The sequence below is a fragment of the Bos indicus genome, chromosome 21 (assembly GCF_029378745.1).
Source record: "Bos indicus isolate NIAB-ARS_2022 breed Sahiwal x Tharparkar chromosome 21, NIAB-ARS_B.indTharparkar_mat_pri_1.0, whole genome shotgun sequence".
Lineage (NCBI taxonomy): Eukaryota > Metazoa > Chordata > Mammalia > Artiodactyla > Bovidae > Bos > Bos indicus.
This window is the reverse complement of record NC_091780.1, coordinates 64561816-64579524: the sequence shown is the minus strand read 5'-3', so window position 1 is coordinate 64579524 and position 17709 is coordinate 64561816. Positions and strand designations below refer to the sequence as shown.

At 45.8% G+C, this 17709-nt stretch overlaps 1 protein-coding gene across 4 annotated transcripts in view; it reads right to left on the bottom strand.

The window, feature by feature from the left end:
* The window catches only part of CCNK (cyclin K), a 30017-nt gene that overhangs the window by 3204 nt on the left and 9104 nt on the right, over nt 1-17709 (bottom strand). The window contains exons 2-13 of one of the 4 annotated variants that reach the window (XM_070775686.1): nt 16004-16074; nt 13751-13822; nt 12371-12620; nt 11612-11693; nt 10027-10158; nt 5665-5770; nt 5126-5183; nt 4204-4373; nt 3598-3869; nt 2946-2979; nt 790-843; nt 377-448 (exon numbers count right to left, since the gene is read on the bottom strand). In XM_070775686.1, coding sequence (XP_070631787.1) covers nt 377-448; nt 790-843; nt 2946-2979; nt 3598-3869; nt 4204-4373; nt 5126-5183; nt 5665-5770; nt 10027-10158; nt 11612-11693; nt 12371-12567 — 1177 coding nt within the window. In that variant the 5' untranslated portion in view covers nt 12568-12620; nt 13751-13822; nt 16004-16074. The remainder of the gene's footprint in view (nt 1-376; nt 449-789; nt 844-2945; nt 2980-3597; nt 3870-4203; nt 4374-5125; nt 5184-5664; nt 5771-10026; nt 10159-11611; nt 11694-12370; nt 12621-13750; nt 13823-16003; nt 16075-17709) is intronic. The other 3 variants (XM_070775685.1, XM_070775687.1, XM_019983596.2) reach the window with 3 other exon arrangements.

The following is a 17709-nucleotide window of genomic DNA, read 5'->3' as shown; positions in this document are numbered from 1 at the left end:
GCACCCTCCCCAACTCCCACCCGCCTGGACCCCCTTTGTGTTCCAGGGGCTTCCCTGGTGGCACAAACAGTAAAATCTGCCTGCAGTGCAGGAGACCCTGGATCAATCCCCTGGGTCGGGAAGATCCCCTGGAGGAGGAAATGGCAACCCACTCCAGTATTCCTGCCTGGAGAATTCCATGGACGGGGGAGCTTGGCAGGCTACAGTCCATAGTCGCAAAAAGTCGGACAACACTGAGCGAGTTTTCACACCCAGGTCATTAATGTCTTTTTAAATTTCTGAAATTCTTCTAGAAATTTTCCCCAGGACTTCCAAAATCTGTCCTTCAAAAAGGCACAGAGAAAAACTGGTCTTCCCAGAGACCAGCAGCACTCACCTGGAGGTGGATGGGCTGGAGGCAACGGAGGGTGAGTGGGCTCGATTTTGGGGATTTTAGGTGGTGGTGGTTCTAAAAAGAAAAAATAGATTTTAAAAAGCTATTATTCATGTAGAATAAACATGTCACAGAGAGAGAGAGAGAGAATGAAAAGAAAAATGTACCGTTAAGGAATTTTTTTGGGGAAAAGGCAGATATGAAGGCTTTAAGGGAAGCTAAAGACAGACTGGCTAAACCATCCTTTTAAAAGAACAAAAAGGAAATCAAACAAATACATCCCTTGGTCCCCCCGCCTCTGCCCCCGCCAACGCCCCACACCTCTCACCACCTCCCCCACAAAACAAAAATGGCCAGCCCGTTTTCCGAATCTGCCCAGTTTCCTCCTGACCACCTAAGACAAGCCCTCCAATGACCTGAGAGAAGTGGAGTGAATCTCAGGTGCCAAGTGGTATCCATCGGGGTCCACCCTAACACAGAGAACACAAAGAAAGGCCCCGAGTGTGCACAGGAGCAACTGCTGCTGTTTAATTCTTGCTCAGGCACATCCGAGTTTATTTTCTCACAAATATTTACTCCCAGTTATCAGCATATTAACTGGAGGCTGGACGCGAGCAGACGTAACAGCAAAGCAGTCGGGACCACTTGGGGCAGAGCACACGCCCACCCTTTGGGGTGGGGCGGCTGCATGGACTGGCACCCCCAGTGACCACCTGGCTAAGTGGCCAAGACAGGCTGCACTGCGTCCAGTATCTTCCGGTCACGAGGAGAGAGAGTATACATACAACCAAAAGAGCACTCTATCTTCTCGTATGTATTTTTGGTTCTTTCTTCCTGAAACTTCTCTATTGTAGCTTGTACACCACTCTGCTCTGGAGTTGCTCAACATTCCTGGCTTCCTCCGTCTCAGACACAGGCTGAACTCAAGGTCCAGGGACGGCCCCTCTTTGCCCTCTTCCCGAGAGATCCCCCCGACCCATTCCCCAGTCTCCGTGCCGTGAGTACTGCCAAGAAACTTTCTGAACTGAACGAGCTCAGACCGTGCCATCTCCTGCTCACACATCTCCAGTGGCGCCCCAGCTTCTGCAGCACCCACCCTCCACCATGTGGGCACGGTCACTGCTTCCATCCCACCTTCGGTTCTAGCCCAAGCTATTCCCCTTTACCCCACAGTCCAGTAAAACTCCTTTCTCTTGTTTTCTCTAAAATTCTCATTCCACTGATCACTTTCATCTACCTAAACACTCCACCCTGTCAGCCCCAGCTAACTGGCGTCAGTCCTCCTCGAGGCCCACGGGCTTGTCTCTGCCTCTCACAGGGTGGCACTGGCTCAGCGGACCGTGCACCCACGTGAAACAGAGCACAGCCCCTCCCTCTTCTGTGTCTCACACTTGCTGCTTACCCCTCTGGAGCTAAAAAAAAAGATCTCCCCTGTACTGAACTCATCATTTCCCCAAAGATCCTGAGAAAAATGTAGCTTTACTGTAATGTGAAGATCTCACAACAGTTCAATAAATAATTCCCGGGGTTCCTACCCTGGAACCAAGCAACAGAGAAAACAGAGAATCAGAAATACGCCCGGTCTGTGCCCGCACAGGGGTCAGCACCGCCAGCCGGCTGAGTCGGAGGCACAGCACCTCTAGTCTTCTCCTCTGTGACCATCCGGCTTCCCTCCCCTGTGGTTTCCAGCACAGAAACAAGTTAACCAACTCGGATCCACAAATATGGGGTGAACAGGTGCTGCAGAGAAGCCTGGCCCCGGAAGCAGCAGGCGGCACCCTGGCTCGTGGCTCCCCTCCTTTCTACGTGCACGCTGCTGCTCGCTGCTTGGCCGGGGGCCTTTACTCTGTTGACTGCGGTGGGCTCAACTAACCTTCAAAAATAAATGCTGCTGCAGCAGTTTGCCTACATTCCTATTTTGATATACAGTCGGCCCCTTGCATCTGCAGACAGGGAGGGCAGACCGTGAAACTCAAGTATCTGGGACTCTGGTATCCAAGGCAGGTCGCGGAGGCCGCCCCTGCCGCTGATACCAAGGAGCGACCGCATGTTGCTGAGCACGTTTTCACTGCCGCTAGTGTTTTTCCACTCCAGCACTCTCGCCTGGAAACTCCCACGGACGGAGGAGCCTGGGGGGCTGCAGTCCATGGGGCCGCTAAGAGTCAGGCACGACTGAGCGACTGCACTTTCACTTTTCACTTTCATGCATTGGAGACGGAAATGGCAACCCACTCCAGTGTTCTTGCCTGGAGAATCCCAGGGACGGGGGAGCCTGCTGGGCTGCCGTCTATGGGGTTGCAAAGAGTCGGACACGACTGAAGCGACTTAGCAGCAGCAGTGGCAGCAACAGCAGCAGCAGCGTTTTCCTTTGTACTGACACTTTCTGTTAGAGTACAATCCCAAAACACAGAGTCAGGGAACACAGAGAGAACAATGCACGTAGGGTACAGTTTTGGATGGGCTCCAAAGTTAAATTTTAAGGTCAATCTAAATCTGAAAGGAAATGATTTTTTGATTAAGAATGTAAAGTTTTGATAAAACTAAAACAGGAAACACAAGAACAGCAAATTACCTGCTGCTTTGTTCTCTTCTTTGGGAGAAACAACCTGTTACAAAAAAAAATACACAGTGGTTAACAAGACTCTGAAAAGTAACCATCAGAAAAACCGATTATTCAGGCACTGCAGAATCACAGCCAGAACACGGCCTCAGACAAAAATTAACCTTGGCTTGAACCTGCAGAGCAAACCAAGGCACCTGACAGATTTCTGCCTCCCTCCTCTTTCCCTTTCAAATAGGACAGAAGGACTGGCTTTTCTGCACAGCGAGCCCTGAGCCCTCCTTGAGCTGTGGGCACCGTGGTGAGCGGGGGCTGCTGCCTTGCCACTGTCCCGCAGGGCTTCCCCCTACCGTAGGGAGGGACCTTTAGATACCCCACGTCACTGACAGACCGGGGAGACACCTACCCCAGCAGTGTGTGGACGCGCAAATGACCCCTGGCAGGTTCTGGGGCTCCGGCACAGCAACAGCAGGGCTGGAGGACAGAGCTGCCCTGGCTCCTAGAGGCCTCCCCTCCCACCACACCAGCGGTCCAGCTGCCCACGGACATGCAGACGGCTAAGTTGCAGTTCCAGGCGATCCCTCAGCAAGGGGAACACACGCAGTGTGTGCGTGTGTGTCGGGGGTAGGGGGTGGGGGTTGCCGTGGGGAGCCGGCGCACTCACCACGGCTCGCTTCGCCTGGCGGGGGGGACTAGGCTGCGGGGATGGTTTCTTGGGTGGTTGGGCTGGCGGCGGCGGCGGCTGCTGGGCCGGCTGCTGCGAGTCCTTCTGCGGGGGCTGGGGCGGCTCGGGGCCTGGAGGCGGCTGTGACGGTGGCACTGGTGCCACTTGCGGTGTGGGCTGGAGAGATGGGGGCTGCTGCAGCTGGTGGGGGGTGTGATGAGGCATCTGTTGTTTCCCTTGGGAGTACAGATCCAGGATTTGGTGGCAGATGTCTAAACGAGAGGCAACAATTGCGTTCCTCACAAGGTGATGTTTTAAAATCCCCCCATGTCCCTTGCAGCTGTGATGCCCCTACAAGGACCATTATGCCAGGTCGTATCTGTATTAATAAATCACCCTTAATAAATCACCCATCTCTGGTGTGCGCAGCACTGGTGTGCATTTTCAGTTCACCAAAACAATGTGCTTGGACAGAATGAACACTCTATATTAGAGAATTTAATTAAAGAATAGTTTGCATGTACCTACTGGGGAAAATCCATTCTCGGGACTCAAGGCTCCCAGGGAAGAATGATCAGCCTGCAGAATACTCAGCAAGCCCCGTACCTTCCAAAACATCCACAGGGACATCTTGCACGAACTGCTCCCACCATCTCCTGTACATGGGTTTGGAGGTCCATTCCTGTATTTCAAATTTGCACAAACGTCCCGCAAGATACATCACCGCCACTGCTATGATCTCTGGTTCCCACTGTAGTGACAAGGTCGTGCAGAGACTAGTTCAACAAGAAAAAGAGGTGACTTGACTTGGATGATCAAACACTTATGACTAACCACATGCATGGAGATTAGAGGCTGTATCCAAATGTCTGTTTGCTTATATACCCCTATACAGGATCAAACACAGTATTATTAATTAGCAAGTTTTTAGCCTTCTAAATGTACTGAAATGAGTTACTTAACTACAGCTACTAATCTGTCTGTTCCTTAAAGAGGCAGAAGAATTCCAGCACATTCAGAAACTGCTGTGCCATGAAATACGGGTGAATTTAAGTTCTTAAGTGGCTGGAATCCTGGTGCTGATGCTTCTCCTCACGTGAGGCAACGCTACTCGTGGGCATTTTGTTCCCCATACAATACCTCATTAGATCTCTGGGCTACAAGAACATCAAGGCTCTAGAATCATCACAAAAAGTATAAAACTGCAGATACATACTCTGCAACTTTTCCAAAATCAAATGGATTTAAGTATTTACTTGTCAAAATTCTCTGGTATGTTGTGTTGGACCTCTGTTTCAAGCCGGTGGTAAGGCTTCAGCATCCTGTACCACCATGAAGTAACAGGTTACCCCTCTGCTGGGAAGCAGATGACCTGGATTTTATTTAACCGCAGCTCTGCTGTGTACTGGGCCCTAAGGCTGGGGCAAGTCAGTCTCCCCACTACAAAATAAGGGGTTCGGGTTAGATGACACATAAAGTCCCTGCCTGTTTGAAAACACCGTGATTAAACCCATGTGAACACATGTACCTGTCATTGACGAATGTCCATGCCATTTGAACCAATTTTTGAATTTTGTTTTTGTCACCTAGAGATGGGAAAGAGAAGGCAAATTAGTAGCAACAGAAAGAAAAAACAATAAACAAGAGGCAACGAGTACTTATTTAAAGCCTACCACGTGCTCAGCAGCGGTCCTAACACGCAGCAAAGAGCTGCTGCCGGGGAGCCAAGGCCAGATGAGCGGGCCCAGGGCCTGCCTCTGTGCTCCTTCCGCACAACCCACACCGAACCACCATTTACGGGAAACCTGGCTCTGAGGCTGATTTTATTAGGCTATTTAAAAAAATTCTGACTCATTTTCCTGCCTCATATCACTTGGCAACTGGATGACAGAGTCTGTTTATACATAAAAGGAAACAGCATTAGCAGCTATAATATGAATTGTCTGGCAAGCTATGGCCTGGGTACTTCACACACTGAACTTTCTGCTTTTCTATCTTGAAAAGTATAATCTTGAGTGTCATCAAATTATTATACAGATGATTTCAGAATGAAGAGGTTCTCCTCACCTTTGAGCTGTTTTGCATACTTGAGCAGGAACTGGTACGGGTGTTCTACCTGTAAATCGAACTTTATGGTCTGCAGTAAGATTCTCTCCAGAACCATTACTTCTTCCTAAAAATGAAATAACAAACACTGGGGTAGTCATTTCAATCACAGGTCTGAACCAGCATTAAAAAAGTGAGCTTTCCTTTTATTCTCTCTCCCAAGTTCTATTTTAGAAACTATTTTTCATTCCCTTTCTCTTCTCTCCCACTCAGGCCTTTAACATGCTCAGGAGATGATATAATTCTCAAAAGAACTACAAGTAGGAAAACAAAACAATCAGAGTTAATTTTTAAAACTATTGGAAACAAACATTCTCAGAAATGTTATTACTTTCAATACACACGAGCCCCCTTTACAAAACAGATATTTACTTTATAGATACATTAATAAAACTTGGTTTCCTTCCAAACTTCCATTAAAAAATGCAATCTTTCAGGCATTTACACTGAAAATTTTAAGCAAGAAAGATTATAACAGTGACAGCTTCATGGATACCTGGACAGTGAATTGTACCAGTTAAAAGTGTGTGTGTGAATGAGGCACATCATTACTGTGTTTTAATCTTTCACCTTCCTGAAGCAGGCTTCCCCAATGTCATTTATAGAATAAATCATCATTTTCTCTTTTATCAAACAACATCCTAAGCTACCTGTACATACACACGTGTGCTCACATACAATCTTTTTTTTGTTCACTGATCTGTTTGTCTATTTCTGTACCAGGACCAAAGAGATTAAACATCAACAGTTCAATTATTACTTCTCTTTTAAAAAACGTTTCTTGTTTTTGCATGTTCCCCCTAACACCTGCATTTTAATATCGTTTTATTTGGTACTGTTCTAGAAAAAATGAAGGCCACTATGTTCTGATTGGGAACTCACTGATTTATATAATGGACCTCTTAATTACACTATCTTCCTATCAAAAATTTGTTTATGAAAATCTTCTTTCTAGTCCTTTCATAGTTCTAAAGTCTCCCAGCCCCAACATGGTTTTTATAAATTTCTTTTAAGGTTTATTCCTAGATATATTATTTTACTGCTGTTATTGTAAATGGGATCTCTTTTGATTATACTTCCTAACTAGTTAATAAACAGGACCCATAAATACAACCGCTGTACAGCCTGACTGAGCACTTACATTAAGACAGTTTCACATAGTATTTCAATTGTAAAATACTATCAATATGCTCTGTGTGGCAAGAACAGTTAGAATCACTTGTTTGAGTTGAAGAAGAGAGGGTTTTCGAGAGACTGACAATCTCATCGTTAACAGTTACATAAATCTGTTAACTCTGGGAAGAGAAGCCATGTAGATAACTGGTTTTAGGTTCAAGTATGGTGTCAGTTCACAGGATGCAGAGAATTCTATCAAGAGAGTTATTCCAGATGGCAGGGCAGGCAGGGCGAATGTGCTTCCACCCAAGTTTCCCAAGTGTTCTCTCAGGAAAGTTTTTTCAAGTCTTAACACTTTTATACAGTATGAAAAAAAAAAAGATGCCACCATCACTGTCTCCTCCACCCCAATCCCTCAGCATTTTTGCCCCCACCTGTTTCCCAGAAGTGTCACAGTGTCCTCTAAATTTGGAAACGCTCTTTTAACAAGTGTCCAGACTGTAGGCCATGCAGCATAGTATTATGAGACAGCTCAAGGCCTGGCCTCCCTTTGTGTTTCAGATACTCAATTAAAGGGATAATTACAGGTCTGGGTGCCAACATCATCCCTCGGGGAGCTTTCCCTCGGCCCCACACTACTTGTCTGGAGCACTTGTCTGGAGCACCTGCCTGGGTTCCCAGATGGAAAGCCCTCACCACACCTTTTAATAACCTTTCACACCATTTATCACAACTCATAAGCAGATCACTGGCTATCTGAATATTTGATTATAAAATCTGTCCCACCGCTCGACTGTAAAATCCATGCGAGCAAAGGCCATGCCTGTTTTGCTACCTGAGAGTGTTGGTCGCTCAGTTCGTGACCAACTCTTTGTGACCCCATCGATTGAAGCCTACCAGGCTACTCTGTCCATGGGATTTTCCAGGCAAGGATATGGAGTGGGTTGCCCTTTCCTTCTCCAGGAGATCTTCCTGACCCAGGGACCGAACCCAGGTCCCCTGCACTTCAGGCAGATTCTTTACTGATGAGCCATGAGGGAAGCCCTTCTGCTACCTGTGTCTAGTGATTAACACAGAGCCTGGAACAAGTGTTTGTCGAGTACATGAGATATTAACCAAACAGGGAGAAATCACACAGTTCGGGCCAAGTTTAGTAGGACACGATTCAGGACCCTGTTTTTCTTACATGCTCACGTGGCCTCCCTCCAATCCGCCCTCCTCTCTTCTCCCTCGAGACAGCGCCTGTCAGTGTCCTCACCACTCCCAGACCCAGGTTCTTTCCTTCGGCCCCGACACCCAGTCAGGCAGAGGGAGACTGTATGTGAGAAAGCAGTGTGGGCTACAAAGCCCCTCCACCCCGTGGGTCAAGCTGGCCTGCCTCAAAAGCTTGATGAGCATGGCCACTCCCCACTTGCTGGCTTCTGGGCACTGAGCCCAGAGAAGGCAATGGCACCCGACTCCAGTACTCTTGCCTGGAAAATCCCATGGATGGAGGAGCCTGGTAGGCTGCAGTCCATGGGGTCGCTAAGAGTCGGACACGACTGAGCGACTTCACTTTCACTTTTCACTTTCATACAATGGAGAAGGAAATGGTAACCCACTCCAGTGTTCTTGCCTGGAGAATCCCAGGGATGGTGGAGCCTAGTGGGCTTCCGTCTATAGGGTCGCATAGAGTCGGACACGACTGGAGCGACTTAGCAGCAGCAGTAGCAGGGCACTGAGCTGCAGAACTTCTGCCTCGCTGTGCCTAGTCAGGGTCTCAGGTTCCTGATGTGCTGGTACAGGGGGTTAAGGTCGAAAGTAGAAGAGGACTCCTCCAAAGGTGTCTTGGACAAAACACACCAGTGGCTGCAGCGTCCAGGTCTTTGCAACTCCCCCCAAGTAACCATGGCTCGTGAGCCAGAGGGTCCTTCTGCCCCTGTGATCAGACCTGACTAAAGTACAATCCATTTCTACAAAAGTCTCTGTGCTCCATGAAAATCAAAAACCTATGGCATCAGAAATATCCGATGCTACATTACTTTCATAAAATACATTTTTGACCGTTGTTAGTTATGAATTTCTCATAGATTCACATTTTTATAAACAGGTGAACGGATTTATAAATAAGTTCAAGGGACAGGGTTACCCACACTGACAATACTTACACAAAAGACCACCATTTAGCGCAAAAACAGGATGTGCAAAAGCATTCTGGCCTCTGTCACCTCCTTGAAGCGAGAAGGAAAACTAACAGACACGTGTTTTATAATCACACACAGATTCTGTGGGGTGCAGGGAGGGTGACTGCCATGGGAAGCAACACCAGCTGACTAGGAGAAATGGGGCCGTGGGTGCGCCAAACATCTGTGTCTGGGTCAGCTCTGCATTTCTGTGATTCTTAGTTTCTCCCCACAATCTCAGTCTGTCATTTAGTCTACTGAACGTCTACTCTATCCAGCCAGGAGAGAACACTAGGCACCAGGCAGAACAGACAGGGTCTGAGCTCTTACAGACTACAACTGAGAAAAGGAATACTCTTTGTGTGATGACCTGGTTAAAAAAATCTACATTAATTATGAGCTGTGATAAATGTCATAAAGGATAACTCTCATCAGTGCTATAAGGACCATAATGGGAGATCCTGACAAGAACAGGGAAGAAGGAAAGCTGCTACCAATCCCTGAAAATGGTCTTTTTAGAAAATAATAGAAGAATGTGTACAATTATTTTGCCACCATTTCCTGACAGTAGCAGGTGTTGTGGGAAAGGGACAAGATGGATAGTCTGTTAATCTGGGTGTCTGCAAATGTCCGTATCTTCCACCACTCTTGGGAAGCAGAAGACACGCAGCACGTGTACATACAGCACCTGTACTTTCTTCTACCCAGAAGCCGGCTCGAGATGAACCCAAGAAGCCAAACTGCTTCTGGGCCTAAGAGTGCTAATGGCCACGAGAGAACTCTGCTCCTACCGCTTCCGTGTGCTGTTGCTCCTGAAGGGCTCCGAAGCCAACAAAGCACATCAGTGGCTGCCACCTAAGTGTAGGGTACGTTATCCCCGCTGCTTACTCACAGAAGCAAGGAAGAGCGTCCTCTGTATAAGGGCCTCTTAAGGATTCCAGGGACTGGCAGACACTGGGGCCACAGCCATTGTCAACACAAGGAACTCTGCCTTAATGCTGCCCTGAGGAATCAAGACCTGAGCACAGGAAGTTATGATTCTTACCTTTGGGTCATCTCCAAACTGGCCAAATTGTACATCATTTAATAGACTCCGTGCTGTTTTGATGATATCTTTACATTTTTTTGGTGTTTCTTCTACTTTCCCAGCCAGAAAGAGACAACAAGCTCCTGTTACCTAAAAGGAAGACAAAAGCTCTTGATCTCACTATCAAGGCTCACCCAGAAACAGAAAGATTTGGGGCCTTCTCAACAACCGGGGCGCCTCCCTTCCTGCCTTGCTCTTCTCATTCACAAACACTAGGGCACTCTAAAAGCTTGAAGCAAAGTCCACATACAAACATTCCACCCTGCGACCTCCAATTTGGCTTCACAAATTATCTTAAATACAGTTTTCTGAATAAAATGCCATGTAAATCATGTAGAAGGAAGAAGTCATAGAAACAAACTTTCTTTTCATGCTGTGCTCTTAGAGACACTGCCTCCCTGCCCAGTAGCCTTGCTAGAGAGCGTTCACCCCGTACCACGGCCCGAGTTCTCCTTCCTTCCTCCTGCTGCCTGACTCCAGGCCCAGCTCCTCCATCACAGCGACCTTCTCACTGCTCTGTCTCCAGCTTTCCTTTGCCTGCTTGCTCTTCTACGTGCCCCTCCATTAACAGAATCCTGACCACACGTAACACAGCAGTCAGGTGCCATGCCGGAGTACAAAGTGGATCCTGACATGGTCTCTCCTCTGAGAGTATCACAAACTAGTGAGGAAGAGATGTGTGCAGAACTGAGTAAATCTCAGCAAAAGGAAGAAGCCCCAGCAGACTAACTTCCTGTTATGTCTAATTCAGTCTTCTTCATAAGACTCTCCCATCGTGTCAGCTGACCTACTAAAGTCACAGTTCCCCAGTCTGGAATTCAAGGCCCACAGTAGTCTAGCTCGGACTACTTTCCCACCCAGAGTCCCACCATGCCCTTCCTGCCCACGGGCCTCCTGGCTGGCTGCACGCCTCCCCCAGAGCTTGGATCAGGCTGGTTTCTGGTGGACGACTGCTCTATCTATCTCAGCACAGCAAGGTCCCACTTACTGCCAAGGCTTGACTCCGGGCTGGCCCCTCCTCCCTGGCATCTCCCCCGATTTCCCCAGGATGCAGTGAACCCCCCCCCCGGAGCGCTAGCCTCTGGTGCCTCTCCAACGGCCTTGCTCTCTACGTGTGCTTCGTACTCATCAGATCAGCTGTCCTGGACCGGAAACTACTGGAGGTGGAACCTCCACAGGGCAGGTTTAAAAAGTAACTGAAGACTCACTGACATGGAACAAAGAACTCCTAGGCCATCTGGCCTTTGCTGGGTCTCAACCGTAAGGCCAATCTTATCTTGAGAAAAGTAACAAGGAAGTAAGCACACTAAGAACTACACGATTATGGCTCATATCGACCTAAATAAAAAAGTCAAAAAATATTTTAATAGTTAGTTGGGAAAAAACAAAGTTTGAACTTGATTTTGTTTATATGTAGTATGTACCGTAAAAAAATGAATACTTCCTGGAAAATATAATAAAAAGAGAGGCTACAATCTGTCCACTGAACTATGCAGAAATAATAACACATGATAAAGAATTACAATATAATTAAAATACTTACATATCTTGGAAATTGCTTGAAGGAATGGAACATATAGAAGCGATGAAAATAAATTATTCCAGTTGCCAGGGTGTCATAGTGTCTGTTGTTCTGGTTAAGGACTTTGGCCAAGAGTTATGTCTTCATTAAATGCAGAAAAACAATAAAAGTAAACAGTAACAAGAGAAGTGGGAAAGCAAATATTATCAGTGACAAAGCAGGTGAATGGGCGTCTCGAGGTGTCAGGACTGTGGTGCGAGCTGCGGCTGTGCTTTAACAGTGTGCGTGCTATGCGCTCAGTCGTGTCTGGCGCCCTGCGACCCCATGGACGGCAGCCTGCGAGGCCTCTCTGTCCATGGGATTTTCCAGGCAAGAACACTGGAGTGGGTTGCCACGCCCTCCTCCAGGGACCTTCCCAGCCCAGGCACTGGACCTGCATCTCCTGCACTGGCAAGTGGACTCTTCACCACTGAGCCGCCTGGGGAGCTTTCATAAGGCAGGGCTTCACTATCCTTAGACACACTTCATCTGCGACCAGTGGGTGGGTGCTACTTTCCAGACCGGGGCCGCAAGCTCAGTGGCTCTACACACTTAAGTGGCAAAAAGGAAACAGAAAGCCCCTAAGGAGCCAGGCAAATCTGAAGTAGCATTTAAATAAGAAAGATATTTAAAAGCTGTTTTAGTCAGGAATGTTACTCTTTCATCTATAATGCCTAATTTAATTCTTGGTGGTGGTGGTGATGGGGAGCCCATCCATTGTAGATTCCAGAAACAGGATACAGTCCCAAACGTGTGCCCACATCAAAGATGAACCGTGCCCCTTCTCGGCGGTACCGGGCCTCAGTGGCTGGATCAAGTCCTTCTAGCTGTGAGGGTGTATGAGCCAAGTCTTTTTTATCCCAGTACCAACATGGTTTTGTGTGGTCCAGGTTTGCTGAGGTTACTGAAGGGCTTGAATTTTCTTTATTCTCCTTCATTTATTGAAGTAGACTTGGTCTTTCCAAAAGACTTTCGGAAAAATGTTAGAATCCTGAGAAAAAGAGAAGAAGTAATGTTGGAAAGGGATACCTCACATTAAACAATCTCCATTATTATAAACAATCTACAATCATAGATTTGTACTTGATAAAATTTCCAATAGAAGACATACTACTTATCAGCATTTAGAAGACCAGGCTCATCTCCAAACACAATTTAACACTTAAGTGACCTGTAGTATGATAAATCCCACATTTCACAGCTTAAAAGGAAGAGCATTTGTCTCATTTCTTTCTGCCTTTCTTCATTAGACCTAGCTCCCTCATGCTGGTCTACATTCTGTTCTTCAGTAAAAACTACGTCTGTCCTAACCCCAAAGACTTATGCTCCAAAATTATCCATTTCTTCCATCTAGCATCCAATCAAATTTTCCCTTTTTTAGTTTCAGTTCAGTTCAGTCGCTCAGTCGTGTCTGACTCTTTGTGACCCCATGAATCGCAGCACGCCAGACCTCCCTATCACCAACTCCTGGAGTTCACTCAGTCTCATGTCCATCAAGTCAGTGATGCCATCCAGCCATCTCATCCTCTGTCGTCCCCTTCTCCTCCTGCCCCCAATCCCTCCCAGCATCAGAGTCTTTTCCAATGAGTCAACTCTTCGCATGAGGTGGCCAAAGTATTGGAGTTTCAGCTTTAGCATCAGTCCTTCCAAAGAAATCCCAGGGCTGATCTCCTTCAGAATGGACTGGTTGGATCTCCTTGCAGTCCAAGGGACTCTCAAGAGTCTTCTCCAACACCACAGTTCAAAAGCATCAATTCTTCGGCGCTCAGCCTTCTTCACAGTCCAACTCTCACATCCATACATGACCACAGGAAAAACCATAGCCTTGATTAGATGGACCTTTGTTGGCAAAGTAATGTCTTTGCTTTTGAATATGCTATCTAGGTTGGTCATAACTTTTCTTCCAAGGAGTAAGCGTCTTTTAATTTCATGGCTGCAGTCACCATCTGCAGTGATTTTGGAGTTTACTTGATTCCATTTAGGTACTTTCACTTAGAAAAGCCACCATACTGGGTGAATTAATATCTGAACAAGCCACTGAACAGAGCAATGTAGATCAAATGGGTATAGTGATCTGGGGTGAGAGGGTGAAGGGAGGTGGTCTACAAGTGAGAGAAGTACCTTTAAATTTTTCTTGCTTTCTCATCCTCTTCTCTTTCATTCAGAATGAAGAAATTCTCTAAAACCTCTAAGCTGAGAAAAGAAAACAATAAATAAGGATTCTCACCTAGAGATCATTGTAATATGTAAATTATTTGTAAATTGGATCAGAAAACAGGAATTTTCATACAGGGCAGACAAAAGGTTCTAAAGAGGCAGCTAGAACCAGACTGGTCTGGTTCAGCAAGAAAATAGCATCCGGGCAGCCAGGCTCTGGAAACCTAACTTCTGGAAACCCTACTTCTGGTCGGAAAAGCGACAGGGGGTGGACCGCTCTCCTTGCACCTGCGAGCTCTAAAGAGAATGTGGTCTTCCTCCAACAGGAAGAATGAAGTACTACCTGGAGACAAGTAATCTTCTTGAACTAATTTTACGCTCTGTGTAACTGAACTGGGCAATGGATGAGGGCCAGGGGAGACTGGTTTACTAAAGCTTCAGTATATACGAAGAGCTCAAAATCAGATGCTTAGCAAAAATCAAGAGTTGGGTTTTTTTTTAATCTTTGATCTCATTTATATATGTGTGTGTATCTATCTATATGTTTTCTTTGCATTGAAAAACTTGATCTTCAGTTGTACCATTTATATATTTGCTTTATCTTATAATATACCCAGAAAATGGTATATATATCAGATGTCGTACTGAGAGATCATTTCTCACCCATCAGATTGGCAAAAAGCCCAAAAGTTTGACAATATATTCTGCTGGCAAGGCTGGAGAAAAGCAAGTAATCTCACATGCTGCTGGTGGGGGTACAAAACGGAACGAACGACACTCACAGAGGGGAATTTGGCAATATGTAACAAAATGGCAACGGCATCTGCTCTTTGATTTAGCAGTTCCACTTCCAAGTATCCACTCAGACAATATCATCACAGATAGGAGACAAAGGTGCACAAGATCATTCAAAGTATTGTTTATAACAGCAAAAACTGTAGACAATGAAATGCCCATCATTAGGGCACTAGCTGAATAATATGGTACATTAACACAAATGGCGTGCCATGCAGCTATTATGACAGATTGAGAAAGATCTTTAATTATGGGTGTGGAGAAATTTCCAGGATCAGCATACATGGTTACTAACATTAGTATGTATCTATGTAAGAAAAGACGGGAAGTAAGAATAGAGATCTTAAAAAAAAAAAAAAAAACTAATAAAAAAACTGGTTACCAATAGGGAACGGGAGAACAGAATGTACAGAACTGGGATGGGAATGAGATTTCTCTGAGTACATCCTTTTATAAGGCTTTCACTTAAAAACAACAACTTTTTATTTAAAAATAATTTTACATTTATAGAATAGTTGTAAAGACGGTTGTAAAGATGAATTTTCGTATATCCTAAACCAGCTTCCCTTAAAAAAAATCAATTTTGGAAACTTAGTAACTACACTATATAGCCTTGATATGGATTTTTAATTTTTCCAAAAACTTCTTTTCCATTCCAGGATCTAATCCAGGATGCTACATTGCATTCGGGGGCTCACATTTCCTTAGTATCTTCTAATGTTTCTCATGTTTTCCTTGTTTATCTTGACCCTCCTAGTTTTGAAGAGTACTAGAAGCTAATAACTGTCTTGATTTAGGTCTGTCTGATATTTTCCTATCAATAGACTGGAGTTCTGAGGAAGAGCGTCATAAAGTGCCCTTCTCATCACACCACTCGAGGAGACAGTGATGCAGAACAACTTGCTTTACTGCTGCTTTACTGTGCTCATTTGTTACGATGGGGTCTGCCAGCTTCTCACTGTAAGTCACTATTTCTCACTTTCTATCTTCTATTCTTTAAAAGTGAGCCCCAAGGTCCAGGCCACACTCTAGGGTAAGGGAAATAAGGGAATTAAGCGCCACTGCCTGAAGGAGTTGTGCTGAAGAATGTGTGCGGACCTGTATCAAAACTACTGCAGTATGAATGGCTACGTCTTTGGGCGGGCGTGGGGATATTTTGCAATGCAAAGCAGTATGCAAAGTACCTGTTTCTCCAGAAGTATCAGCTATTAATTTTAGCATTCCTCTGAGGATCTTGCCTGCAATTTTTACTGTGGTGTTCTAGTAATTTCTATTTCTTTCCTTCCTTCAACATCACTTGGAGTTCTTTTGTAAGAAAGATTTGTTCCTTCTCTCCCTCATTTATTTACTTGATCATTTATTTAAACAAGGATGGGCTCATCAATACTTATCTTATTCTTTGAGTTATAATCCCACCACTACCATTATCTGCTGCTCCCACGGGTCCAGTTTACAGCCACGGGAAACAGCTCTTTCAGGCTAGCTCCGGAGTCCTAAAAGTCAAAGTTACAAAAGGACTCAGAAGCCAGCCTTAAGAGCATTATAGTACACAAAAAGAAAAGTAAACCCATTTTAAGTGTAGAGCTTATGAATTTCACAACACGAACATGTTTGTGTAGCACCATCCAGTTGCTAAGTAGAACATTACCAAAACCCCAGCAGTTCTCATTCCTCTCCTAATCACCACCTCCGGAAAGATAACCACCGTCTTGACTTCTGTTCCCATCTGATAGTCTTTCCTGTTTCTAAAGGATGTGGAATGAGATACTATCACTCTCTTACGACTGGCTTCTTCTGCTCAGTACTATGCGTGTGGGGCTCGTCCTTGTTGCATTCTCATCATTACACAGCAGGGGTTTCAACCTGGGGTGAGCTCGCCCCCAGGCACGTGTTTTGGCACGTGCACGTGGCAATGTTTTGGCGGGCCTATCCTAACTGGGGGCTGCTGCTGGCATCCAGTGGCTAAGGTCATGAATATAGCTGAGCACTTTCCTAACGCACAGAAGAATCTCTCACAACAAGGGATTAACTGCACTGAAGCTGACACGCTCTGCTGCACAGTATTCTATTCTGTGAATATAATGGTTTTCTATGGAAATAGATGGGGAAACAGTGGAAACAGTGTCAGACTTTATTTTGGGGGGCTCCAAAATCACTGCAGATGATGACTGTAGCCATGAAATTAAAAGACGCTTACTCCTTGGAAGGAAAGTTATGACCAACCTAGATAGCATATTCAAAAGCAGAGACATTACTTTGCCAACAAAGGTCCATCTAATCAAGGCTATGGTTTTTCCAGTGGTCATGTATGGATGTGAGAGTTGGACTGTGAAGAAGGCTGAGCGCCGAAGAATTGATGCTTTTGAACTGTGGTGTTGGAGAAGACTCTTGAGAGTCCCTTGGACTGCAAGGAGATCCAACCAGTCCACCCTAAAGGGGATCAGTCCTGGGTGTTCATTGGAAGGACTGATGTTGAAGCTGAAACTCCAATACTTTGGCCACCTCATGTGAAGAGTTGACTCATTGGAAAAGACCCTGATGCTGGGAGGGATTGGGGGCAGGAGGAGAAGGGGACGACAGAGGATGAGATGGCTGGATGGCATCACCGACTCAATGGACATGAGTTTGAGTGAACTCCGGGAGTTGGTGATGGACAGGGAGGCCTGGCGTGCTGCAATTCATGGGGTCGCAAAGAGTCGGACACAACTGAGCGACTGAACTGAACCGATTGTGGATGAACACTTGAGATGTCTCTGGTTTTCAATTATTAATAATCGTAATAAACATTCGCGTGCATTCTTGTAGAGCAGAGGGAAACTGGCCAGTTGCCTGAGGGGACAGACATCTCAGCATATCTGTAATTTATTCACAGTACACTAGTTGGGAGTCTTTAAAACATAATAAAATAACAGTTCTCCATGTTCATTCAAATATTTTCCTCATATTCATTCAAATATGTCTCTATATTTATTCAAATGTTTTCTGCACATTTACTATGAGCCAGGCCTCAATGACATGACAGGAAACAAGAGAGGCAAGCTCTCAACCCCACCAGAAGCTTACATTCTAGGCAGACACAAAGAGAAACAGATATGTCAGTGTCTGTCAGGGAGTCCCAGTGTCAAGGA